The 27,034-nt window shown below is 41.3% G+C and overlaps 1 protein-coding gene across 1 annotated transcript in view; it reads right to left on the bottom strand.

Annotated features, from left to right (window-relative positions):
• Nucleotides 1-27,034, bottom strand: part of Tnni3k (TNNI3 interacting kinase) — a 216,177-nt gene that overhangs the window by 109,089 nt on the left and 80,054 nt on the right. Inside the window, exons 12-17 of the mRNA XM_057793011.1 lie at nucleotides 19,781-19,867; nucleotides 19,218-19,274; nucleotides 18,199-18,291; nucleotides 18,048-18,105; nucleotides 17,751-17,945; nucleotides 16,957-17,061 (exon numbers count right to left, since the gene is read on the bottom strand). Of these exons, the coding sequence (XP_057648994.1) occupies nucleotides 16,957-17,061; nucleotides 17,751-17,945; nucleotides 18,048-18,105; nucleotides 18,199-18,291; nucleotides 19,218-19,274; nucleotides 19,781-19,867 (595 nt within the window). The remainder of the gene's footprint in view (nucleotides 1-16,956; nucleotides 17,062-17,750; nucleotides 17,946-18,047; nucleotides 18,106-18,198; nucleotides 18,292-19,217; nucleotides 19,275-19,780; nucleotides 19,868-27,034) is intronic.

Below are 27,034 nucleotides of genomic sequence, written 5' to 3' on the forward strand. Positions count from 1 at the left end.
TTCCTGAACTATGTGTGCCAACAAACCCTTCCTCACATAAGCTACCTTGGCACAGTATCACAGCAATAGAAAGGTATCTAATACTGATATTGAATAAATCAGTGTTTTTTTCCCCCCTTTTAGTTTTTCAAGATAGTGTTTCTCTGTAGCTTTGGAGCCTGTCCTGGAACCAGCTCTTGTAGACCAGGCTGGCCTCGAGCTCACAGAGATTCACCTGTCTCTGCTTCCAGAGTGCTGGGATTAAAGGTGTGTGCCACCACTGCCCAGCCAATAAATCAGTTTTTATTGCTCCTAGTACCCATTATTTTAAAAGAAGTAGACATGTATCCTTTGTAAAAATGTTTTGGTTTACTTGTTTTAGCTTCTGGGCTTAGACACGACCTGCGACAGAAGCTCCCCTTTCCATGTGACTCATGGGCTGTTTCTGCAGCAGCTGTTCTCTGTATGAGCGCAGGTGGATCTTTCCCCACTACCGCATGCGAAGTCGCTCTCTTTCCATTTCCGTGTTGACGCAGACAGTGAGTCTGGTCTGTGTCATTGCTTTTATTTGCAATAAAAATTGAGCTCTCTTGATTCAGAGGCAAAGCTTGTCAACAACCTGGCTTTTATTTCAAGCCTTTTTGTCCCTCTCTATGCCCATCTAACCCATTGTTCCTTCCTTTCCCTACCATTTTAATTACCTCGATATCATCTCCAGTGTAATTGAAGAAAATCGCCTTGCAATTATGAGAATAAAGGAAATATCAAGCCAGGGCCCAGTTCCTTCCACCTGTGGCTGCAGCCCCCGCTGCGCACTGTTTGCTGGGGATGGGTCTGAAGGGAGCTGTGCAACTGTTCACTGTCTCTGAGGACTGTGCTCTGTGTCTTCACGTCCCCAGCGGAACACAGGAAATAGCTAGGAAAAGTCTGTCTCAGCACAGGGTGCTCCCCAAACTCTAGCTGCAGTCTATTTAGTTCCAGAAGACAGCTGTATACTATATGGACTGTATTCATACTTCCAAGTTTTGCAAAATTAAAGTTTGAAATTAAACATTTCATTGACGAAGTTCCTCTGCAATCCCTGCCATTTTTTTTCTTTTTCTTTTTTTTTTTAGACTAAGCAGTTCATTGTTATTCAACGCCTTCCCTCTGCCAGCTCCCAGTCTAACTGCAAGGACACTACACGCTGGGTTGAGTCCCATCCTGCAGCTTCAATTTCTTCTCTACCGTGTAGTTCACTGGCAACACTGGATCCAGCACCCCTACCTTGCATATCCCTTCCCCAAATGCAGCATTCCACCCGCACCCCCATTTCTCGGTTGCCTAAGACTTCAAAGCGTCCCTCAAACATTTTGCTTGCTAGATACTCTGATCTACTTACCAACATTCTTGGGCTGGGCTGGAAAGCAGTAACAGTGCAGTGATGCTCATAAGCACCCCAAAGCTGCCGTTGGCTTGACTACATTCCAACACCAGTGACGCTTATAAGCACCCCAAAGCTGCCGTTGGGTTGACTACATTCCAACACCAGCATAGCCAGTCACCTAGCAACTCCAAAGCAGATGGATGTGAAGATGGCGGATCCTTCAGAAGTCAACTGGAAAACCGTACTGTGTGGGTTGTAGTTACAAGTAGTATAAAGCATTTAAGCAGATGGAGGCTGTTAGGCACTTTCTAAGTGATGACGCTGACCATGAGAGTTTCCAACCATTTACTGGGACCTTCTAGGGGACTTGTGTAGTGATTTCTTATCTTCACAGGTACAGAGGATGCTTCTTTTGTCTTCATTGCATTCAAGTTCTCCATTGTTCTTAGCATAGTGAGTAGCTCTTTATGAATTAAAGCATACTTTTCTTAGCTCCCTAGACACTGCTTCCCCATCCTTTTCTTCATACCCCTTTCCAGGTGTTCCTGGTCTCTCTGACGGCGCTGACTCCTGTTAGGTCTTCTCTCACCACTGACTACCCCCTTCACTCCACAGTTATGAAACCGTCTCTTTGCTGAGACTCTCAGACATGAGGTGATGCCCTGTGCTGAAGATTTCCATTAAACAGTCTTCTTGAGGCTTCATCTCAAATATCAGGAACTTCAAGTTAAAAGCAGCTATAGAAGACCTCCAGGTTTTTTCAAAAATGTTTTCCTTGTGCTTTGTGGGAGCCTAGCCTGTTTGGATGCTCACCCTCCTAAACCTGGATGGAGGGGGGAGGACCTTGGACTTCCCACAGGGAAGGGAACCCTGACTGCTCTTTGGACAGGAGAGGGAGAAGGAGGGGGGTGGAGAGTGGGGGAGGGGGAGGGAAAAGGGAAGTGGGGAGGAGGCGGAAATTTTTAATAAAAAAAAGGAAAAAAATAAACAGAGAATGATGAAAAAAATGTTTTCCCAACTAACACCACACCAATGCTGTCTTCATTGGCTGAAATCTTATTTCTCCAGAATCATCTATCCGCACCCACTAGCAACCTGATGGAGTCTATCTGGAAAACATACCAAATCTGTTGACTTCTCTGTCTGCAGGGGCACCATCTTTGGGCAGTCCTGACTCATGTGTCATGTGTAACAGCACTAGAGACTCCATATTTGCTCAAGTTAATCTGTTTTCTGCAATACTTCAACATGTTCTTTGTTAAAATTATCGGTCCTCTTAAGAGTGTAACTCCCCATAGAAACAAGACCTGTTTTCCATCCTCAGTGTTTGCAGTGGCAATGGAGGAGCTGGCTCATAGTATATTCTGAGTAAATACACAAACAAACACGTTTCTCTACACCTGGGGCTTCTTCAGGCGCTATGTGCATTTTTTGTTCTTGTTTTGTTTTGTTTGTTTTTAGACAACTCACTACACTAGTTAAGAAGGCTGGCCTGGCTGGCCAGTGAGTCTCATGGATCTACTTTTCTGACTACTCTCCAGCTATGGGATTACAGTGTGTGTAGACACACCCATCCTTTTTACCTGGTTCTAGGGATTGAACTCTGATCCTCAGGCACTCATGGCAAATGCTTTATCCACTGAGCCATCTTCTCTCTGCCCTCATTGCATTTATTTTGCAGCTTAATTCCATCCATGGACTAACTTGGATTGTCCCAGCATACTTTCGAAATCTGGGTTAAACAGACATTAGGGATCAGGGTGGAAATGGAAGTATTCTCCCAGGGATTACTGTGCACTGCACCCGTTCACTTTCTGAGGTGTTTCTTGCACCTGGGTTCTATTGTCTGTCTGTCTGTCTTACTTCCATGATCCAGGTTATGAACTCTCTGCTGTATCAGTTTTGATTAGAGCTTGCATGTGTTTCCTCTCATCAGTGTTCTCTAACAAGGGAAATCTCCTTAGCCAATTTACTGCAGCACGCTGACCATCATACACTTGGTGACTCCAATGCTCTGGAGACCCCTCAGTCCCTTCTCAGATGTTATAGTTCCTATGCAGCAACAGTGATATGGTCACATATCTTTAACCCACCAGTTTTGTAGTGGGACATAGACACTTTATGCCTTTTTGTTGGTCAATGTATATATCTGTATAATCAGTAGAAGCTGGCACTAAACAGTCCAACATCATATGAGAACCAGAGAAAGTAGACAGAGGGCAAATGCATTTTTCAAGGAAGTACTCACTCTCCCTTCCTGTTCTTGCCCACAGTCTTGACATCGAACACTCAAATTATCAGACAGCTACCTTGACCTGAGTGTGTGCTATGAGTGTGGATTCATTGATAGCCCCTGAGGAAACCCTTGTTTCTCCAATTAGCTATGTTCATCCTTGGTTTTAATATCTACAATGAGATTATTTATCAAATCATTCTTCCTCTCTATTAAGGCTACGAAAAGGTCAAATATGTTTTGTTTATGACTGGGACAGTTCTGATTCCTCTAACTTTGCATATCCTATTTCAGAGAGTTTGCTCCTCTCTATTCTGTACCTACATTAGACAACTTACCTTTTACTCATCTGAGAAGGAGGGACTTCATCTATTTAAAGGCTATAACTTGATGAATTTAAACAAGTATAAAAATCTCATGGAACTATTAAAATTATGGTCTCAAGATAGATGGTACCATCTCTAGCCCAGAAATATTCCTTGACCCTCTTAACATTCATCCAGTTCTCAGCCTTCAGCCCCAGAAAACCATTAATCTTGTCTACGATAGGTTAATCTGCAGCCCTGCAAACTTCAATGCTGTTGTGGGTGCAGCAGAGTGTCTGAATGCTTTCTTATCATATGCTATCTAGGACTGATTCTCCAAGACAACAATACACATACACGCATGTATATGTGCACATGGGTGTATGTGTATGAGTGCATACATGTCTGTCTGTATGTGCAATGTATATATGTATCTGTGTATATCTCTACATATGTGCATATATGCATTATGTATATTATTGTATATATTTTTTGTTTTACATGTCAGAAGTAAAATTTAGTCATTGTAAGATTGTGGCCATACTTGAACATATAATTTAGATGATTCTGGTCAATTTGGAAGAGTGAAGAGGGACTGAGAAAATGAACACTTTTATCTGTGTTCAGGAAGCATCATACATGATTGCTTTTGAAACCACAAGGATATTTTATAAAGAAACAAAATGATTCTTGAAGAGTTACTTTTTAGTAAAAAATATTAAAACTTTTCTATTAAAGACATTCAAATAATCCTTTTGCTTAAGAAACCAAGCATCACCAAAAGAAACACTTTGAAGTGATTAATTTAGATGTAAAACCGTAACATGTGCAGGAAGCATTGCCTGCCACTGTTTCTGCAGATTCACACGAATCTGATTTGGGTTCCCACACCCTTTTCACAGGGATATTTAAATAATTTGACTGTGACAAGCCACACTGTTTTGAGACCTCATTAAAAGTCAAATGAAAACATTAATCACATGCAAAAATATTCCAGTCAGGCATAGAAATGCTGCAGGTTAGGAAATAATTATGTTGCCTATGAGAAGAAAAAAATCAATCGACTTAGAAAAAGCAAGTGTGGACTCAAGTCTACACGGTGAGCATTGACTGGAAGTCACCAGGGTTTCAGGGTTTTGTTTCTGGCTTATGAATAAACAGATAGCCCTGAGCCATGTCCATACTACACAATAAGTTTGTGTGACTAACTTTCACCTGAGAAAATCAGAAAATCAGATCAGCGGAACTACTAATTATTTTTCCTTTGTTTCTCACAGTTTTCTTCATTCAAACTTTATCCTTAACACAAAATATCCAAGCTAGTGATTTATACATTATTGATAGCAATCAAGCGAAAGAACAACTTTGATATGATGAAACACCATGTCTGTACTGAGTGAGAATTACTTTCTCATGGTTGTTCTGAACTCTGCAAAGTGAGGCAAACTGTTGAGTGCGTTGTTCTGTTATTCTGTCATGTTTGTTCTGGTTAATTGGGACGAAGTATCAATTTATACCTGTGTTTTGTACTGTATAACTATACAACATGAGTAACAAACTTAGCCAGGCATAAGATTTATTGCCTTAGTCATTTTGTAAATCTCCTTAAGCCTTTCATCCATTTTCTGTTTTAAAATATCCTCAAAGTCAGAAACACTTAGCTAGACAGGTTGTGAAACACTGAATTGGGCTGAGGGACAGAACAGTACAGCATGCACAATGCCTGCCCTGACAGAGAACCTCCTATCCAATAGGGAATGCACTGAGTCTGGAGGGATTTTAACCAGGCTGCGACATTCCTGGAGGAGGCACTAGGGGTAGACAAGAGTCAGTTAGGGGCAAACAGCCCAGGGTACCATCTATGTCCAGTATGTTTTCAGATAGACGCTAGAGATGTAGCCAAGCCAAAAAGACGAACGTTGAAGCCATAAGGAAATTCTTAGATTTTCTCTCTGCCATTCCAGAGCTAAAGAAGTTACTTGGTGATTAACAGCTCATTAGTTTCATATTTAGGATACAAAAGGAACTTTGTCAAGGTTAATAAGAGTTCAATGTGAAACATCTGCCCGCAAGGCCACGCACAGCCAACAGCAGGATCCGTGTACCCTTACTCTTTATGTGAAATGAGAAAAAAAAGCTAAAGAAAGTGGAAGAATTAGAAGATGTCTGTGATCATTACCTCCCTTCAAAAGCCCTGCTGAGTCAGGAGGCCTCTGGAGGATGAAGCTTCCTGAGACCACACACAGTAGAAGTCTATTAAAATGTGCTCCAACCTCAAAGAAAGGGGTCACCCAAGAACCCTGACCCTTTGCTCTGAATGGACTAATGAAAGCAGGCTGCTACTCCAAGAATTCAGACAGAGGGTTTCCCTCCCCAAGGTAGAGAAGGCCAACATCACAAGAGTCCTGGCTATTTCATCCACAGCACTGAGTGCTTTTCACCAACTTCCGGAGGGGTTCAAAGCCCTGATGTGGAGAGGGTCTAGTGACTGGGAGTACAACTCTTCATGGGAAGGCACTAAATGTAATTGATATGAAGACTGCCACTGCAGCATTCAAGAGCTGTGAGTGTCCTGTGAGGCTGCCCTGATCTTCTCCTCAGCTGCTGCAGGTATCAATAAGCCTTTGAGAGAAGTAGCATGCTGTCCCTGCACTGTCTAGTCACCTCAGCGCCGTCCACCTTCTGCACGGAGGTGAGGCCGAGTGCTCTCCTAAACGGAGAGACTCTGCATCTGAGACCTGCAGGAATTCTCTGCTTGCAATGAACAGGACTTAAGGGAGCAGACAGCGCCTGTGTGGGGTGGAGTGGAGGAACCCTACCTGTGTACAACACCACCAAGGCTGTCTGGCTGCGTAGATCTCCTGTGGCTTGAGAGCTGTTGTGTTATGGGTACAGAGTCAGGTATCTGGATCTAGCTCAGATGTCCGGGGAGATATTTAGTGCCCTTTTCTTTGTGGAGCTCATGACTGTAAGGTAAAGATCATCCAGGAAGATCGAAACAGAACTCTGGCTTCTACTCACTGAAGGCCAAGAAGTCTTAACACCCAAGGCTGATGGCAGAGATGTCCCTTTTTGGCTGTAAGTGGCTGGCCTGCTGTTTCCACCAATGTCTTAAAGCTATCTTGATTTATGACTCTGTCTCATTTCTATAAAAATGCCATGAATCTGTTATCACCTCAGAACATGGAGTTTGGGAGCTCAAAATCTGTGTTCCATGGCCATGGCCACCCATATTTTGGCTCTACCATAAACTGTCGCTTATCCCTTTGAGATGAGTGCTTTCTGATTTGACAATTAAAAGAAGATTTTTTTTTGTGGACTCTTCCTCTAATGTATTTATGACCTGACTCTACCACTCACCACAGAGGTGTTTCTGTGAACAGGGACACATAGCTGATACTGACTCCATTTTGTTCATGAAGAACTTGGATCAGAAAGAAGAGAAGTAAAGCCACTCAAGTGATGTAATGAGGATGAACCAATGGGAGGGATGGCGAAGCCAGTCATGCGATGTAACAAAGATGAACCAATGGGAGGGATGGCAAAGTCAAGTGATGTAGCAAGGATGAACCAATGGGAAGGATGGTGAAGCCAGTCATGTGATGTAACAAGGGTGAACCAATGGGAGGTATGGCAAAGCCAGTCATGTGATGTAATCAGGGAGAACCAATAGGAGGGATGGCAAAGCCAGTCATGCGATGTAACAAAGGTGAACCAATGGGAGGGATGGCAAATTCGAGTGATGTAACAAGGATGAACCAATGAGAGGGATGGCAAAACTATTTCTTTCCTGTCATTATTAAATAAAGGACAGAGTAAGCTTCTTCTCATTAATTTGGGTATTTACTGGACTGTACTGCTGAGTGAGCTGATTGGCCCCGGGAAGAAGAGCTGTATAATGATCCTGATGCCCCATACAGTCTCCAAGAAAACACAGCTTAGTCTTCCTGACTTCCAGAAAGTACTTCCGATGGCTCTACCTCCCCATGACGCTTGTTACCCAGCTGCTGCATAAGGGGAATGTAGGCATGATCACTGTGTGAATTAGCCCTGCAGAGTCACGGAGGGGGACTCTGCACACAGGACACTCACATTCTGCCCCAGCTATGAGTCTGTGTAATGGGACTGCCAATGGAATCCATGATACAGAGTTCAACCACAGGCCTCTGTGAAGGCAGGAATGTGATCTGGGTCCTTTCTGCAGTCTTCACAGGAAGGATCCATATGCAGTTTAGGTATTTCCCAAAGCCTTGGGGAGGGAGTTATCCGATAACAGGGTGGCAAGCATAGCCATAGTCATACATTTAAAAGGGAGACAGACAACCAGAAGCACACTTGCCACTGAAGAATACTAAATAGTACCCTAGAGATGGCGCAGTGGGGTCCTGCACCTGCCTCTAAGGTTAACGAACTGAGTTCCATCCCCCCCACACGTGGCAGAAAGAGAGAACTGAGTCCTGCGAGTTGTACCCTGGTATCTACACACGCATTGCAGCGTGTGCACCCCCTCATACAAAATTAAAGTATAATTTAAACCTTATTAAATAGTAAAATATTCTTCCGGGAAGATGATAATGATTGCTAATGTATTCTTTCATTTAAATCCAAGAAGTCATATAACTGTTACCTGAAAGTAATGATAAGGAATGTTTCATTGACACAGGTGAGAGAAGATTCTGTGGGATGGGATTATTTACACACACACACACACTGACTGGCATCTGTCTGTCAAATGCATGCCAGAGTAGCTACTGGAGATATGGTCAGGTGGAAAGAATTGCCCAGTTATCAAGTGTCCCCCTGCTTTTAACTATTAATTCTGATTCTGGGACCTTCCGCACATTGTACTGGACCTTTAGCATCCTAAGAATCCAACATTAACACATTTGAGCGTGTTGAGGTTGAAAATGATCAGGTTGGAAAAGCAGAGATGCCAGAGGCAGCGTTAGCATCGTTACTGAAAGGTTAGCTGTTCAGGAAATCGACAAGGCACCAAGCAGGCATCCACCGAGTCTCCTAAGAAACAAGGGCAGAGAGAAATGAGGCCAGACAGAGGGAAACTTTTGTTGACATTTTCAAAAGCCTCCTTTGTACAGGCTGGGACTCTGGAGAATGGAAGACAGCCAAGCAGGGAGCCAGTCACATGAGAAAACTGCAGGTCAGTGAGCCCAGTAGCAGCCTAGGGAAACACGGCAGAGAGGCACCCCTTCAACCTCTTCACACTCTGCTCTTCAGTGAGGGAAGGAAAGGGGGTTCCAAGAAGGGAAAGCACCCCTGCTCCCTGGCTTGGAAGTCCTCAGGGGGTGGTTATATTGTCTTAAGGAAAAGGAGCAAAACAAACCACTTAGAAAAACAGCTCTGAAATTTTCTGTCAAACAAAATGTGGATTTTTGCATCTTAGAGTTCCTGCTCAGAAATTTCTGTGCTCTATTAAAGATTCAAGCCTCTCACATGTGGCTTTAAACCTACCTTTGAGTGTGGGAGTCAGGACCTACTGAGGAGAAAGGACAAACTGAGGTTCTGATGCCATTCACCCAAGAGATCCACTGTGGCAGATCTGACCACACCTGCCAGTGGAACAATGGATAACTTCAAAATGACCCCTCAGATTAGAAGGGGTTTAATGTTGAACGGAAGTTACTTAATGAGGTGTTACATAAGAGAACTATTTTTAGAACTAGTGAGCACAGTCAAGATTAAATGAATCATTCTAATGGGGGCAGGTAAGAGAGGAAGGATTTTAAGTGGCCCTCAGAGGACATTTTAGTTATTTCTGGGGATGCACAGAGAACTAGCTGCTCAGGCCTTGTGCGTTACGGTGGTGCAGTTGGGAAATTGGGAGTCAGGCTGCAAAGCTGTTCCTAGTTAGGGAAGCTAAAGCCAGATGAAACGTGCTACAGGTACTTGTGATGTAATTGGCCTCCATAACTGAGCAGTGAGGACTGTGGTGGGCGGGACATCCACATTGAAACAGGAAGAGGAAGATGGAGAACGTCTGTGTAGGTAATGGGTAGGAACTGCAGAGTCCAAAGAAAATCATTGTTTTTCTCTGCAAGTTCTGGGAGCTGAGGACAAATGGATAGATTTCCAAAGCCTCTGTGTTGGAGTAGAGGCCAGGCAACCTAATCTGAGTGAATTTACACAGAGGAGAGAGTGATTCGTTGAGCAGGAGGGCTGAGGTACCCCTCTGCTGCATGTGACACAGTGAGGCCCTCTGAATGGTAAAGTCATAGTCTGTGCTTCAATTTTTGCTCTCAAAGATGAAAAGCGTGTTTGTATATCTTGTCCAATGCAGGCTGTATTGATGTGTGACTGACTCTTTTAGTCTGAACAGGGCAACTTATGCTCCTGCACTCAGCTGGTCATGCACTTTGCCGCTTGGACCATGTTCTGGTCCGGGAACATACGTCCCCGCTTTCCCAAAGGCAGTTTTATGTTTCAAACCTATCAATAACTGGATTAGAAGATTAATGGGAAAAAAGTAGGTTACGTATGGCACAGTGGAGTTTTGTTCAGTCAACAAGACAAACGATATCATGACGTTTGCAGGAAGGTGCAGACCCACGCTTGTTAAGCACTCACCACAGCAAGCCAGTACTACATATGTTCAGTGTTAATGGATATACAATACATATGTGTACATATACACAGGTTTTAAATGCACATGGATCCATTGCACACTGAGCATCCCTAAGCTGGAAGTCTGAAATCCCAAACACTCCAGAATCCCTAAACTTTAGACCTGAGATTCTCATATATGCTAATTTGGGCACTTTGTGCTTGGATTTCCAAGCAAAGACTCCTAAACTGGTAAACTCCCTGCTACTGCTCCAAATTCTGGAACATCATAAGCCTGAAATTCTCCTGTTCTATGCATAGATGTATTCAATCATCATCAGATTCTGCATTCTACTTTGGTCTGGGATCTTGAACATATCCATGAATTATGTCTGATATGGAAACACTTCCTCTGTTTTGGCTGCTTGTGAAGAATACACATTCCTTGGAGACTGCTGTCATTCAGAAATCAGGGACTATACCTCAGCATCCACAGTGTAGGTTTTGAATCTTCTTTAGAAACTGACGAGTCTTGGCACCTATTCTCTGGCCCACAGAGCAAGGACTTACACACATCTGACTTCTTCATTACTCCTTGATAGGATGAACAAATAACTATATTTTATTTAGCACAATAATTTCCAAAGTCCCATATTGCAATGTTTGTGTGATCATGGATGAATCATTGGTCTTCCTCAAACCTGCCCAGCCTCAAGCTCATCCTGAGGCATTCGTAATTAGCCCAGTCTATGGTTGAAATCTCCAAGGCTATCTTAAAGTCTGGGACTCCATATGATACTCATACGTTTGGGATATATTCCTTTAAGTTCTGAACTCTGCTAGAAAACTCCTCGAGCCCATTATTCTCACACACAGCATAGCATAGGCCCTAGGTAATTTCCAACATTCAAAAAACATTATTTATGCAGTTCAAAAGTGGAAAGGATTAGAAAAAAATGTTTAAAAATCTTGTGAAGACAGATTTAAACTAGACAACCACAAACCCAGAGCTGTCAGCAGCTTCCTGATGTCCACAGCTTCCTGTGGACTTCAGAGATGTTGCAGCTGAATCATGTCTTTGGTCTATATGTAGGCATTAAAGTCCTCAAGACAGCATTGACCAACAAGTGCTAAGATCCTTCTGTATCACCACATACTGCAATGGGCAGGCACTCAAACTACATCCCTGCAAACAGGAACCATGCCTGATGGATAATTAGGAAAACAATAAATCACTTTGTTTGACTGTTGTGTTTTTTAATTGCAGTTTTACATTTTGTATTCAATTGAAAGGCAAATGCACATGTCAAGTTAAAAACAACTATTAAAATTTCTCCGTTTTTTCTTTGTTATTTCCTAAAATCTTTGCTAATTTATTTAAATGTCATCTTCAAAATTAAAATCCATTTAGCCCTTACCAGGCTTGTCTTTTTAAATTACCTGTCACTCATCACCAAAAAAGTTTTCTGCTTTTAAATTATCTGTAATTATTTCCCATCATATTTACTGGAATAAGATGGTTCTCAAAATACCAGCAGAGTCCTCTGGTTCTCAAAATACCAGAATTACACTGAAGACTTAGTTTTAATTTATGAAAAGAAATATTTGCTAAACATGATGCAAAGGTTTTTGTTTTGTTTCATTCTGTTTCACTTGAAACAGGGTCTCAATGGGTAGTGAAAGTTGGCCTCAAACTGTACAGCCCAGACCTCTAATATAATTCTACAGCCATCTCCTAGGACCTGAGATTACAGGCATGCATCACAATATAGTACCTAATGGAGTTCTTCTATAATCCCCTTCCTTTCCTATATAAGGGAATAAATGAGGTAATAAGAACAAGATGCATATCTGTATAGTGCTTAATAATATACAAAATGTATACTTAGGTCTATCTGTCTATCTATCTACCATCTATCTATCTATCTATCTATCTATCTATCTATCTATCATCATCTATCTATCTATATCTATCTATCTACCATCTATCTATCTATCTATCTATCTATCTATCTATCTTCTATCATCTATCTATTATCTATCTGTCTATATATCTTCTATCTATCTACCTATCTATATCTATCTACCATCTATCTATCTATCTATCTATCTATCTATCTATCTATCTATCTATCTATCTATCTATCTTCTATCATCTATCTATTATCTATCTGTCTATATATCTTCTATCTATCTATCTATCTATCTATCTATCTATCTATCTATCTATCTATCTATCTATCATCTATATCTATCTATCTATCTATCTATCTATCTATCTATCTATCTATCTATCTATCATCTATCTACCTATCTATCTTCATCTATCTACAGTATATACTCATATAGTACATTCATATGCCCACTGTGAAGCCAGGTGTCACTATTCAGTTCCTATGGTTCTGTAAAATGCTGCAGTAGACTTATCTGGAGAGAAGACCGCCCATTTAATGGACATCTATTTGCAATGATGTCACCGATTTCTAACATTTTAGAAATATTCTTTTCCAAATGTTTTAAAGCCCTTATCTGACATTGTGACCTTAAGCACTTACTTCAGGGAATGGATATGTAAATAGGGTTAAGGTTTAAGTTGATCCTTAAGCAATTACAGCATTCGTGAATAAACCTGTGAGTAGTTTAGAAATATCTAAACACTATGGACCGCTCGCAGGGGACTGCATCTTCCCTATCGGTTTGCTAAGACAATCCCCAGAGATCCACCCACAGACCAGAGGACGTAGACCATCCTCTCTGGATTCTCCTCAGCTACTTTTAGGTGGTACCATTTGATAACTAACGTTAATCCCAACAAATAACATCACTACCAAGCATTCTCTCTCTGTCCTCTGCCATGACTCTCTACTCCATTACAGTGTGCTGTGAAGGCTGTGCTGAGCGGGCAGCTGCAGATTGGCCTGTCCCTCAGGCCGTAGCCCATACAACGAGATAAACAGTGCTACAGATGCCAGGAGAGCACGCTACTTCTCAGCAGAGCTCTCCTATGCACGGCCAGTGTTAAACAGATGGTAGCTTACCCCTTCCCCGTTCTCACGTTTACTGGAAAAATAACTGTTTTGCTCATCATGTGAACCTTCTCCTTAGTATATACTGAATAATAAAATTAATGTTAAGTGTATAATAAAATGACCCAGAGAGACCTTGTTTTCTTTTTTCTTTTGCTAAGTAACAACCTCCATCCCCACCATACAAGTGCCCCCTTTCTGCAGGCTGGTCAGCCGTATCCTCCACCTACCTTCCTTTACAGTTATAAAAGCCCTTGAGTGACTCCTCAAGACCCCATCCAGAAGTCGGTATAACTATATATATATATTAAGCCTCTCCACCTTTTTAAAAAAAACTCTTTTGTTTAACTGCAGTGGCTTCCTTATAAATGCCCCAAGAATTTCTCTAAATACACATTGATTGAGCAACATCCACGTATGAATACAAGGCTGTAATCTCAGTAGGTTGGGGAAAGAGCAGGATCTCGGACTCTGAAACTCTGTGATGTCTGAAGCAGTTGAGGAGATAAAAACATAAGCTATCAACACTCACACCAATCCAAAGGCAAACTGGCATCTGAGCTCCCTCTGCCTGCCCTAGGGAGACATTCTGAGGACTGAGGAAATGCATAGGGTGGATTCTTAGGAAAGATCCACACCTGTTTTTCCAGCTTTGCATCCTCAGCAAGCTTTGTGATCTTGACTTGCTTAAATTCTCTTGAAAGCTGCTTACAGATCATTTGGTACCGTCATCTTCTACCCAATGTGGAGACTTTAGTTGCTTCCTTTGTGTAAGACTTATTGTATATAAAAACAGATTGTAGTAAGTCCCCTATGGTGTATGAAGCTTGTGACTTTGAGTCATGTACAATGTCATATACATATACATGTGTGCGCGCGCATGCGCACACGCACATACACACACACACAAAGTTTTATTGTAATTGTTTGAAGATGGGTAGAAACAGTTTGCTAAAATAGATGCAGTAGTTAAGTTTCTATTACTGTTTCATAAAACTTGAAGAGTTTTGGAAAATTTAAGCTCTATGGTTAGATGATTAAGTAAAATAAGTTGGTTTCTCTTATATAATAAATGTTTCATTTTCATATCTATCCAATGTTTGTATCTTTGGTCCTGCTAGGTAACTGATGGTAACTGCTTACACTTACTAACAGAATAAACTTTGGGAATGAAGGTTGTTGCTGGAGAAAATCGGCAGTCATTACTTTTGCTCTGCCTTCACGCAAGGTGACAGGAACAGATGATAGGAACACAATGTGAGAGCCTCCCTGCTCAATGTCCCCAGTTAATTGTCATTTGACATTGGAATCTTTCTCCTAAATATTGTTACTAAAGCTCAAAGAATAAAAAATGTTTATTGGCAAAAATTTCTTGAAAAGACAAAGAAGAAGAACTAATAACTAACAAGGAAGCCATGACTGCTAGTTTAAAACTGAGAAACGATAAGTAAGCTCTCACACTATTTGCAGACTCTCCCAACTCTGCTTGGGCCATTTTCTCTTTCCTGCTTTTCAAGTCTATCTTTCCACTCCTCATTTCCCACTCATGCTGCTCTCTTGCTAATGAGCTTCTGGCCTAGACAGCTGCAGTAGCTGTCTCATCTGGTTCTTGTCTGAATCCTCGTGGAGAATCCACCAAACACAGGTTGGTCTTTTCACAGCAAAACCCTGGGTTTGTGATGGCAGCAGAAACAACCTTGGGGTTCTTCCTCACACACAGAAGAGCGCCGCACCAGTCTTCCTTGTCCAGCATGTGCTCATTTGTTTCTTCCAGGTCCACTTTTCTCTACGTCTTTCCCAGTGTTCAGCCTTGGACCTCACACACATGCATGTCTTTATTTGTTTTAGGGTCCTATACATATGTTTAACCTTTTGACCTCTATCCGATAAGTCTCTCCCTACCCTTGGGATGTTCTTTTAAATCTACTCATTCCTAGGAAAAGAGCAATGTGTCACTTCATCCATGAAGCTATCTCGAAATGCCTCTGAGCTGATTAACATTCTTTCTTGAATTTTATAGAAAACTTCACTACTTGTATTTTATAGAACTTGCTACTAAATATATTTGCCTTGCTTAAAATATATTTGGATAATCATTTTTTTGTCTCTGTTGTGATGCAAAGGCTCTAGGGAAGTTAGAGTGTAGGATGTGTGCAAGTTTCATTTTACACATGGAGATGTGCCAAGTGTAACCCGCTGTAAGCACAGCCCATGCCCATGGCGTTGTTGATCAAGTGATTAAATAAAGTGATCCCTTAATATTTAAAAGTTTTAAATAATACCCAGGATTCATATGACTCGCGTTCACAGTCAAGAAGTGGGATTTGTTGGTATGGAATAGACCAGTGACTGTCTACTTGTCTGCACAGCAGACTGGAGGTTCCACCAATGTGACTGTGGATCTGATGCCTCCGCAGTGAGAAACAGGGAAGTGAAGGGAGTTTTCCACCCCAACATTCAGTCTTCAGACAAAACTGCTCTATTTTGTATAGTAGCCTTGGTTTATATCAAGACCTTACTTAGAGAAAGTTTTCACTGTTTAAGGAAAGCATTGAAACTTCTTGGAGATCCCAGTTCTGTGAAGAACATTGATTCTATATTTGTCTCAGGCTCTATTCAACATGAAAGCCTTTTGCATGAAAAGTAGGTAAGTATCCTGCTGTGGTTTGGCTGGATTTACTAGCCTCCCCCAGAAAAACAAATGGCAGCACAAAGGGGCTTGTCAGTTGAGACCCTCTCATCCCCTGCTTTGTCTGAGACGGGAACACCCTTCGTAGTACTGGGGTTACTCGCTGACAGCACCACTAGCCTGAGAATTCCAATCACACGCTTGCCTAGCAGCAGGCAGTGGCTGTCAATGTGTTTAGGAGACTTTGTCACAGTGTGTGCCCATGCACAGCTCTCGGTGGTATTGGTTAGACCATACGTGTGGCCCAATGACACAACTAAGAGATGCAGTCGATACAAGATGCATGCAGCCTCTGACAGCATAGCATGCTGCATTGTTTTACAATAAGTGTTTTGTAATAAGCCAAATGATAAAATTATAAAATATGGTAGCCATTGTAATGCATCAAGTAAGTAAATCTTATTTGCAACTTATTTGTAATTATCCTTATCAAATCCCGAGCACTGTAGATAACCACAGGTGCTGGGTTTCTGTCTGGTTGGCAGCCTAGAGTATTCTGTTAGTAAGGCCAGCACTTACTGACTTCTGTGAGCCACAGTTATCCTTGATGGAGACATTACCACATCCCATATCTTTACACACGGCACCATTATTTCTGGACATTCCATAGGTTCAGACGGTCCCCGAGACAGCAGCCACACAGTTTCAGATGTCTGTGAGACAATGAACGTGGCCTATTCCCTTTCTGAGTATGAAGAAAACTCTGATCTAAGATAAAGCTAAACCATGTCCTTGGCAGGTCACGTTGGACTTCTCATTAGCTATCAAGTCATAGGTTCATCATTGGGAAAGCCAAGTACCTGTTCAGGTCGCGGTGTATGATTGGCTGCGTCAAGCTGTGCAGGTACTCCATGCCCTTGGCAACGTCTACAGCGATGATTAACTTAGACTGCAAGTCCAGAATCCTAGAGGAGAAAGTAGACAGGATAGAGATGAGCTGGCTGAAGCCAGCACTCAGCATGTCTTGCAAGAGAAAGCAGAATGAGGATTATTCTCTGCAGCTCTAATTTTTGATTCATTGAAGATGGAGCTACAAACTCAGCCTGACAAATGGTTTTCCACAGTTGGGAACTGCTTCACTAGAAGTCAATCCCGACATTTAAAAATAGAATACCTGATTTTCTAATTTATTTGGGTCATACAAAAATTCATGATAGCAACACACAAATGAAATGCTCTGGAGCCACTGAGGGAAATCACTTCCTAGTTACTATGGATAGAGATCTTGAACACGAACTCAGGTTAGAAATGCACAAAAGCTTTCTTTTTTAAAAACTTTCTCTGATCAGCACTGTGAGCCTAGATGATTGTTTTATTCTGAGCTTCCAAACACCCAGTTTGTTGTCATGTCAAGGTTAGTCTATTTATAAGTTTCCGTTACCAACTTAAAGTCCTTGAATCTGTCACCTTTGGCTTTCTGTGAAAAATCACTTTATTTTACTTCTTGGAATATAAGAATTACTCATAAATAATCAGCTGTGTTTAAATGCTGAACATGTTAGCACTCAGAGATGTCAGAAGGCCAATGCCCTGGGGATGGGGCAAAGGTGCTTCTCATGCTGAGATCAAGGTGAGTAAGGACCAGAGCCAATACCTCTTCTGTTCATGAAGGAGGGAGAACAGGGACCCTCCTGATATGTACTGCGTGACAATGGCAAACTGGCTGGGGTCATCCAGGCAGGCTCCCACAAACTGAACCACGCAAGGGTGGTCGAGCTGACAGAGGATAGACACCTCTCGGCAAAACATATCCACGTCTGACTTGGAGCAGTAGGTGTTGGCTCGGTATCTAGGACGAGAGTGGAGACAACTTCTCGTCAACAGCAGTTTGGGGCGGCTGCCCCTGCTCTTCCCAGCCCACGAAGCAGATCTCTTTCCTCTGCCCACTTACCGTTTTATTGCCACTATTTTATTCCTGCATCGCCCTTTATAGACTTTCCCGAAAGAACCTAAAATTGTTTAAGAGAAGTTGGTAAATGTTTGCTTGCCACGGCGAGTTAGAGATTGCTACACCGTCGCTGAGCGCTGGTTTCTTAACTTACCTGAGCCGATAATCTCATGGAACTCAATTTCAGAGAGCTGGAGATGGAACCGGGAGGGCAACCCAGCCCTCAGGAGGAGAACGTCGGCTTTCTCTGCGAACAGTAATTGCCTTTCTTACGTGGGGGCTGTGCACACGTGGACGTGAATACACAACGGGCTTGCTCGGCGCCAGGGGCTTCTCCACAACCACTTCCTCCCAACTGTAATCTATCACTTGGAGAGGCAAGGACCTAAGCGCATGCGCTCCCAGGGCCTGCGTTACCAGAACCATGTTCTTACGGCTCAGATGCTCAGTCTCAGTGATCAAGGCTGAGCTTATTGCTCATCTGATCACCAGTTAATGTGGCTGGAGGACACAAGCCACTCTCCAGTATGACTTGCTTCATAGCCTGAGAAAACCAGGCAATCCCTTCAACCTCCATCAATACGGAAGTCAAATATCTATTGACAAACTGGACCTTTAGGGGATACCCATTAAATGGCAGGTAATACGCATAGGAATCAATCTGAAAAAATACCCCACACCAAAAAGGACTTTTAAAACTACAAATTCCAAATGGTTAAATATTAAAATGTCATGAAATTGTGTTTTATACCTTCCTGGTTTAGTGATGTTAATTTCAACATTCTGCATGCATTTAAAGAAGTATCTGAATGTCTATTATTTTAGAGATTTGAAAAAATAATAATTTATTAATTTGAATCTTTTCTAAAACAAATTTATTTTAAATTCTTCTAATAATATTAGTATTTGTAATTAATATTTTGTTAAAAATGTAAACATGTAAATTATACTGTTTGTCTGAGCTTTCTTTAATACTCATGAATGTCCTGCTGTTTTTGTAACTGGACTGAAGAGTGTAAAGTCAAGTCTAATTATGAGAAGAATGGACTACAGGCGGTATTGCTTAGACTGGTGAAGTAGTCATGGCTCACAACCAAACCCAACACGTGGTTGTCATAGTTAGGCAATAATCCCTCCCAGCAACAAAACAGCAACCCTCCCATTTATAAGTACCTTTTGTCATGCTTTTAATCTTTCCCAAGGGGGATGGAACAGACACATAGGAGCCATCTAGAATCAAATTATACAGCAGAGGTGAAGGCAGAGATCCTTTCTTTCTCCTTAACATTCAGCATGATAAAAACGAAGCAGTCAATGAAGACAAAGGAAATAGCTCAAGGCTCAAATCTCCTTTAGGGTAGGAAGGTGTACTGAGCATGCTTGTCTAGATCTGCACAAGAAGATTCTAACTATGTTTTAGAAGACCCCAGCAGATGTACTTTGTATCTTTCCTTGTCTTATTAAGTTATCGAAAATGACTGTTCTCTGCTTTCCTGGGATTTCTAGTCTTGTACAAGCTCTGTGTTCATTCAGTCCAAGAAAGGCTAAGCTTGAAGAACTACAGGTTGATGATGGTGACTATTCTTTGTGTATCCTCACCCAAATACAAACTTGCCAGAGATGAGTCTCATGGCTTGGCTACATCCTCCTTCCTCAACTCTCATGGACAGTAACACACACTTAACATTGCGTGCAATATTGCACAGCAATGAAAACACAAGAGGAAAGAGGAGTACCTCCCCCAGGTTGAGAATATTCATTACACGGCAGCTCATCCTGAGGTCTTTTGTAGTGCTTCAGGAGTGTGACAATGGCATCATGTCCTTCATGGAAAGAAAAAGAATGAACGTTAATTTTATCTTTGCCTTACTCAGCAAAAACACCCCCCCAAACAAAACAAAACAAAACTGGAGAATATTTGTAACATAGGTTACTCCTCAGGAAGTAATATGATACAACATGGATTTAATACTTTATTCATTTAAAATAATGTACTGATTGTCACCTGATAATTTACAGTGGGCAGAGGCAATACAATGCACACAGGACTCTGCTCCTATTTGTAAGAGGACTTCAAGGTAGTTGAACAAATAGCTACAGGAATTGTGAGATAGATGAAAACTTAACCATATATGAAATGGTGTAAGAATATGTGGTTAGAACATGATTAAATGTCTGAAACACACATAAGCTAACTGAGAGAAAATGGCACATGCTGAGACTGGGCATGGTACTTGGTTGGCAATGCCAGTAACCCAGCACTAAGATGATGGCATGGATTTCTGTGGTGGAGACAGCAAGCTGCCCATAGACGCCTGTATTCCTCTTCTACAGTGAGTCTGTCATTGGGAATGGCTGCTTACACTGGGATCTTCCTATCCATCTTCCACCCAACTGTGGCTTTGTGACGATAGTCACAGGGAGCACAGAGGTAATGCCGTTACCTTACCAAGCCTCTACCTTAAATCACAGGAACGGTTACTCTCTCAGCTGCCAGCTTCATGCTCAGGGCTCTAAGGTGTGAGGGGTTGGGAAGCTTCTCTATCACCCTTGTCACCAATCCTGGAATGTCACACGGTTGAGAGACACATTTTGGATATAAGGCACCACCACTAGCATTCTGGACTTATTAAACGTGCCAACACTTATTCTTGCAGAAGATAAAAAACTGTTAAATGCTTTTCAGAGAATATCATTGATTTTCAATAGAATTGAACCTTGACACTACTGTATGCTTTCACTGAAGCTAATTTGTAAAAGAGGAAGACAGTTGACCTTAAAGATCTTCACTAGAGCCTTGTGAAATGCAATCAAACCCACTGTACAAATGGCCAACTTTAGAATCCATAATGAATAAATATTTTCCTATCACAAATGTCTGACAGTTAGGATTGGCTTTGCCACACGAGTTTACATGTAGGGAGCCCACAGTAGAGCTCACTTATCATGTTTTCCTGTTAAAAGAGCCCAGTGAATAGTAAGGTCTGTCCAAGAACACAGGATGGAGAAGTCAACACACTTACTAACACTGAGGCATTTTCCTGAAATGAACATTCTAGATACAGACTCCTTAAAGAAGACAAACAATAATGTATACAAATAATAAAGTTTCTAAGCAAATCTATATATTAGCTCTCTAGATGTTAGCAACTAGGGTATCCTTTTTTTTTATCATCTTTAGATTTCTGTTTGTGAGTTGGGAGTTTTCCATTTTCCTAAACCACAGATACAAGCTGTGTTGAAACGATGAGGGCCAGTCCTAGTTATTATTACTTGTTTGCTTGGACACATGCGACAGGGATCAGAGAAACTTCAGAGTCCGAATGATGTTAGCCAAGAGGCACATTTCTAGCGAGAGCCCGACGGGAAGGGGTAGACCATGCCCTGTTCACGACTAAAGGAGGCAGGCTGGGATTAAAGGTGTGTGCTACTGCCATCTGTTTTGTTTTGTTTTAGCCACTGAGTAATACTCTATTGTGTAAATATACCACAATTTCTTTATCCGTTCTTATGTTGAGGGACATATAAATTGTATCCAGGTTCTGGCTATTACAAATAATGCTGCTATGAATATAGTTCAGCAAATGTCCATGAGGTATGATTGTGCATCCTTTGGGTATATGCCCAAGAGTGGTATTGCTAGGTCTTAAGGTGGATTGATTCTCAATTTTCTGAGAAACCGCCATACTGATTTCTAAAGTGGTTGTACAAATTTGCACTAATACCAGCAATGGAGGAGTGTTTCCCTTACTCCACATACTCTCCAGCATAAGTTGCCATCAGTGTTTTTAATTTTAGCCATTCTGATAGGTATAAGAAGGTATCTCAAAGTCATTTTGATTTGCATTTCCCTGATGGCTAAGGATGCTGAGAATTCCTTAAATGTATTTCAGCCATTTGAGTTTCTTCTGTTGAGAATTTTCTGTTTAGAAATGTACCCCATTTTTTAATTGGATTATTTGGTTAATTGATGTCTAGTTTCTTCAGTTCTTTTTTGGAGATCAGCCTTCTGTCAGATATGGGGTTGGTGAAGATCTTTTGCCATTCTGTAGGCTGCCATTTTATCTTATTTACTATGTCCTTTGTCTTACAGAAACTTCTCAGTTTCAGGAGGTCCCATTTATTTAATATTGCTCTCAGTGTCTGTGCTACTGGTATTATATTTAGGAAGTAGTCTCCTGTGTCTATGTGTTCAAGGCTACTTCCCACTTTCTCTTCTATCAGGTTCAGTGTAATTGGATTTATGTTGAAGTCTTTGACACGTTTGTAGTTGAGTTTTGTGTATGGGGATAGATATGGATCTGTTGGCTTGTGGTGTATCGCCTTTATTGTGTTTAGGTATGTTGCTTATATCCCTGATCTCTCCAAGATATGGGGTATTGGATTTTGTTAAAGGCCTTTTCAGCATCTAATTAGATGATCATGTGGCTTTTTTCTCTCATTTATTTATATTGGGAATTACGTTAGGAGATTACATAGAACCATTCCTCCATCTCTGGGATGAAGCCTACTTGATCATGGTGAATGATTTTTCTGATGTGTTCCAGGTACAGCTGGGACATGTGGCTCCAGTGATGATGTGATGGGAGATGGGGCTGTGGTCAATGGGGGATGGGGTCTTGCATGTGCCCCCGAGGGCTAGGACCTAGAGAGCAGGACTGTACAGTCAGGAGCTCAGACCCTCACCTCTTCCTCCAGGTGTAGGTGGGGTATATGGCTCCCATGGTTGCTGTTGTAGAAGCAGGGGGAAATGGCTGGGTCAACATTTCAACTCTTAACATCTACGCCTCAAACACAAGGGCACTCAAGTTTGAAAAATAAACACTACTGCAGTTTAAATCACATATTGACCCACATACACCGCTAATGGGAGACTTCAATTCCACTTGCATCAATGGACAGATCATTCAGACAAAAACTAAACAGAGAAATACTGAAATTAATAGACATTATAAACCAAAAGGACCTAACAGATATTTAAAGAACATTTCACCCAAATAAAAAAGTATATACCTTTAACTTGGAACTTCATAGAACTTTTTCCAAGACTGACTATATACTCAGTCAAAAAGCAAGTCTCAATAGATACAATAAAGCTGAAATAACTTCCTCTATCTCATTAAACTACCATGGATTAAACTTAATATCAACAACAACAACAGAAACAAGAGAAAGTCTACAAACTCAGGAAACCAAACAAACCCATATTGAATGAAAAATGGGTTAAGATAGAAATAAAGAGATATAAAGTCTTTCTAGAATTCAAGGAAGATGAATACACCACATGCCCAAACTTATGGCACACAGTGAAAGCAGTGCTAAGAGAAAATTTCACAGACTAAGAAATTTAGAATTAGACATCTCATACTAGCAACTTAACAATACATATGAAAGCTCAGGTACAACACTTGAGAGGAGTAGACATCAAGAAATAATCAAAAGGCTGAAATCAATAGATTATAGATATAAAAATAATTAAAAATAGGATACAGTTCTAAACAGATACTTCTCAATAGAGGAAGCTCAAATGGCTGAGAGACACTTAAAGAGATGTTCAACATCCTTAGCCATCAGGGAAATTTAAATCAAAACTACTTTGAAATTCCATCTTTCACTTGTCAGAATGGCTAAGATCAATAAAATAAATGAAAGATCATGCCACTGAGCATGTGGAATAATTCATTGCTGGAGTAAGTGCAAACTTGTACAGCCACTATGGAAATCAGTGAAGTGGTTCTTCAGAATGACAGGACTCAATCTTCCTTAAGACCCAGATATGTCACTATTGGCCATAGACCCAAAAATCCTTCAAGCCTTCCACAAGGACAGTTGCTTGATGTTCATTGTGGCTCTATTCATCATAGCCAGAAACCAGAAGCAATCTATATGTCCCTTAACCAAAGAATGAATAAAGAAAACATGGTACATTTGCACATTGGAGTATTACTCAGATGAAAAAAGACATCATAAAATTTACAAGCAAATGGATGGAACTAGAGACAATCATCTTGAGTGAGGTAACTGAGATCCACAAAGATAATTATGGTATGTATTCACTTATAAGTGGATATTAACCATGAAATAAATGATACCCAAGCTACATTTTGTGCATCTATAGATGTTAGGCAAATAGTGGGTCAAGGGAGTAAACAGGGATTTCCTCAGAAGGGGGAAATAGAATAGATTTTATGGGCAGACTTGTGGCAGGTGAGGGCACGAGGGGTGAATCATATAGGAAGAGATATAGTGAAGGAAGTGATTGTGGGGAATGATGACTGGGATTGAGGGCATTTTAAGGGTGGTGTGTAAGCCTATAGCAATGGAACCTTCTGGAATCTATGAAGGTGATCCAAGTGAGGCCCAGTAATGGGGGATACAAAGTCTGAACTGGTCATCTCTTGTAGCCAAGGAAGGCTATCAGCGGTGGGACTAAGTTATATTCAATTAAGTTGTTGGCCAAAAGAGTCCCCTGGAAATCCTCAAACAACATGAGCAATTACTAAGATGAAAAGTTGTGCTCACCAAACCGACAGCAGAGTCCCATTGCTGAGGGCAACACTTACACAACTCACTGAACATGGAGAAGCCGAGTTGGTGCCTACATTGAGTCCTTATCATTACACTACAGTCTCTTTGGTGTGGGAAGGTACTATGCCATCTACTGAAAAGAAACATGGATGCCAATCCATGCACAAAGTCTTTGACCTACGATCTACCTTGCCTTTAAAATATGCTAGAGTAATTCTGACACAGAACTTGTATGAATAGCAAACCAATGACTTATTTGACATAAGGCCCACTTCATGAGCAGGCACTTATGCCCAAACCCAACACTGACTGGGTAATCAAAAGCCAGATATACTAAATATCCAATAGACCTTGGGTGAAACCAAACAATATATATATATATATGTAGATATAAGCAATGACAATATACTTATAGATCGGTGCTTTGGTCATAGTGTCTTTTCACAGCAATCAAACAGTAACCAAGACAATATATTTGAAATATATTTGAAATTAAATCATCATGTCAACTCTCTCTCACTACATTCATAGGGTCTGAGATTTGTCCTTGACCCTGTGATCCTGTATGAATTTGAAAATCTTTCTTTTAATAACTTTATCATTATGGATTACAAATAAAACAACAAAACCAAATCAGAATTTTTTTTTTATTATTTTTGTTTCTCCTAGGAGATACTCCCCCACCACCACCCTAGCATGTATGCAGGTGCAACAGAACCTAGCTCACACACACCCTTCCCCATCCCTCAGGCACCTCTGTGAACTGACTCTGATAATGGGCAGAGGACCTAGGTGCTTCCCCCGTGGAGGAGGATGCAGCATCCTGAACCCTAACTGCCTGTGAGAGCAGCAGATCCCACCCTTCATGTCCCTCTCATTGTAAAAGCTCTCTGGGCTCCATTTGCTCTGAGCAGTTTCAATTTCCTGCCAGCATGGTGGCACAATTTGCTGGCATTTTCTTTGTAATACTTTCCATCAAGAGCCTAATGAGCAGCTGAGTTCTGGCTAGTGATAAGCCAGAGGCTGCTGGGAAGGTGCCAAGAGGCCCCTCTGCTCTGCAGAACGTCCCTGCCTCACCTTCCTCCTGCTGGCAGCCTTGGAGGCATGAGAGTAGCAAATGTTCTTTTGCTGGGGGAGCTCTGACAAACCGGGAGCAAGTCAAGGAAGGAACCATGAATGCCAGGGTGTTCTCTGCAACCTTGGTCAAAAGGAGTGAAGGAGAAACATCCCCTTGTGAACATCGCCAATCCACTCATCAACCTGAACCCATGCAGTGGAAGACAGACACTAAAGTCACACTAAGACATGTTCAGACATAACCAATCTTCCACTAATCAAATAAAACATTTTCCTATAGCTAAGACTTTCACGTCTATGCTCAAATGTCTTAAACAGAGGGTAGGGCTGTGTTGGCAGCTCCATTACAACAACAGGCGACACTTTTGGAGCTTTAGTGCTGGGTCAGGGGGACGGCAATCTTCTTAACTTTCACCCTATGGAATAGTTATTTTACTTTCTAGGTGTGCAAGGTTCTAATCCATCTCCAGAGATGTTAGGGCAACAGCTCGGTAATACATCATGGCCATGGACACAGCTGAGACTTCGTGGCTCTTGAGGAAGAAATTTTTTTCTTCTCATAGCATCTCTCCTTATATTATAGCATTATTACAGCATCTCACCATCCTTATATTATAGCATTATTACAGCATCTCACCATCCTTATATTATAGCATTATTACAGCATCTCACCATCCTTATATTAGAGATTATTATAGCATCTCACCATCCTTGTATTAGAGCATTATTATAGCATTTCACCATCCTTATATTATAGCATTATTACAGCATCTCACCATTCTTATATTATAGCATTATTACAGCATCTCACCATCCTTATATTATAGCATTATTACAGCATCTCACCATCCTTATATTAGATATTATTATAGCATCTCACCATCCTTATATTATAGCATTATTACAGCATCTCACCATCCTTATATTATAGCATTATTACAGCATCTCACCATCCTTATATTATAGCATTATTACAGCATCTCACCATTCTTATATTAGAGCATTATTACAGCATCTCACCATCCTTATATTAGAGCATTATTATAGCATCTCACCATCCTTATATTAGAGCATTATTATAGCATCTCACCATCCTTATATTAGAGATTATTATAGCATCTCACCATCCTTATATTAGAGCATTATTATAGCATCTCACTATCCTTGCTTACTCAACTAGGAGTCGAATGAATGCTGTTTCCATTTCATGTCTGAGTATTATTTTAAGAACTACCTGTGGCCAGATCCTCCACACTCACAATCTTGGGGTTGGTACACCCTCAGCCCATCAATAGGGCCAGTTCTACTGTGATGCCCAGGGGAGGTACAGGGCCTAATTTCCCAAGTGTTGTAGTTGGTAAGGGGGAGGAGGGAACTTCCTCACC

Source organism: Chionomys nivalis, chromosome 18, assembly GCF_950005125.1.
Source record: "Chionomys nivalis chromosome 18, mChiNiv1.1, whole genome shotgun sequence".
Lineage (NCBI taxonomy): Eukaryota > Metazoa > Chordata > Mammalia > Rodentia > Cricetidae > Chionomys > Chionomys nivalis.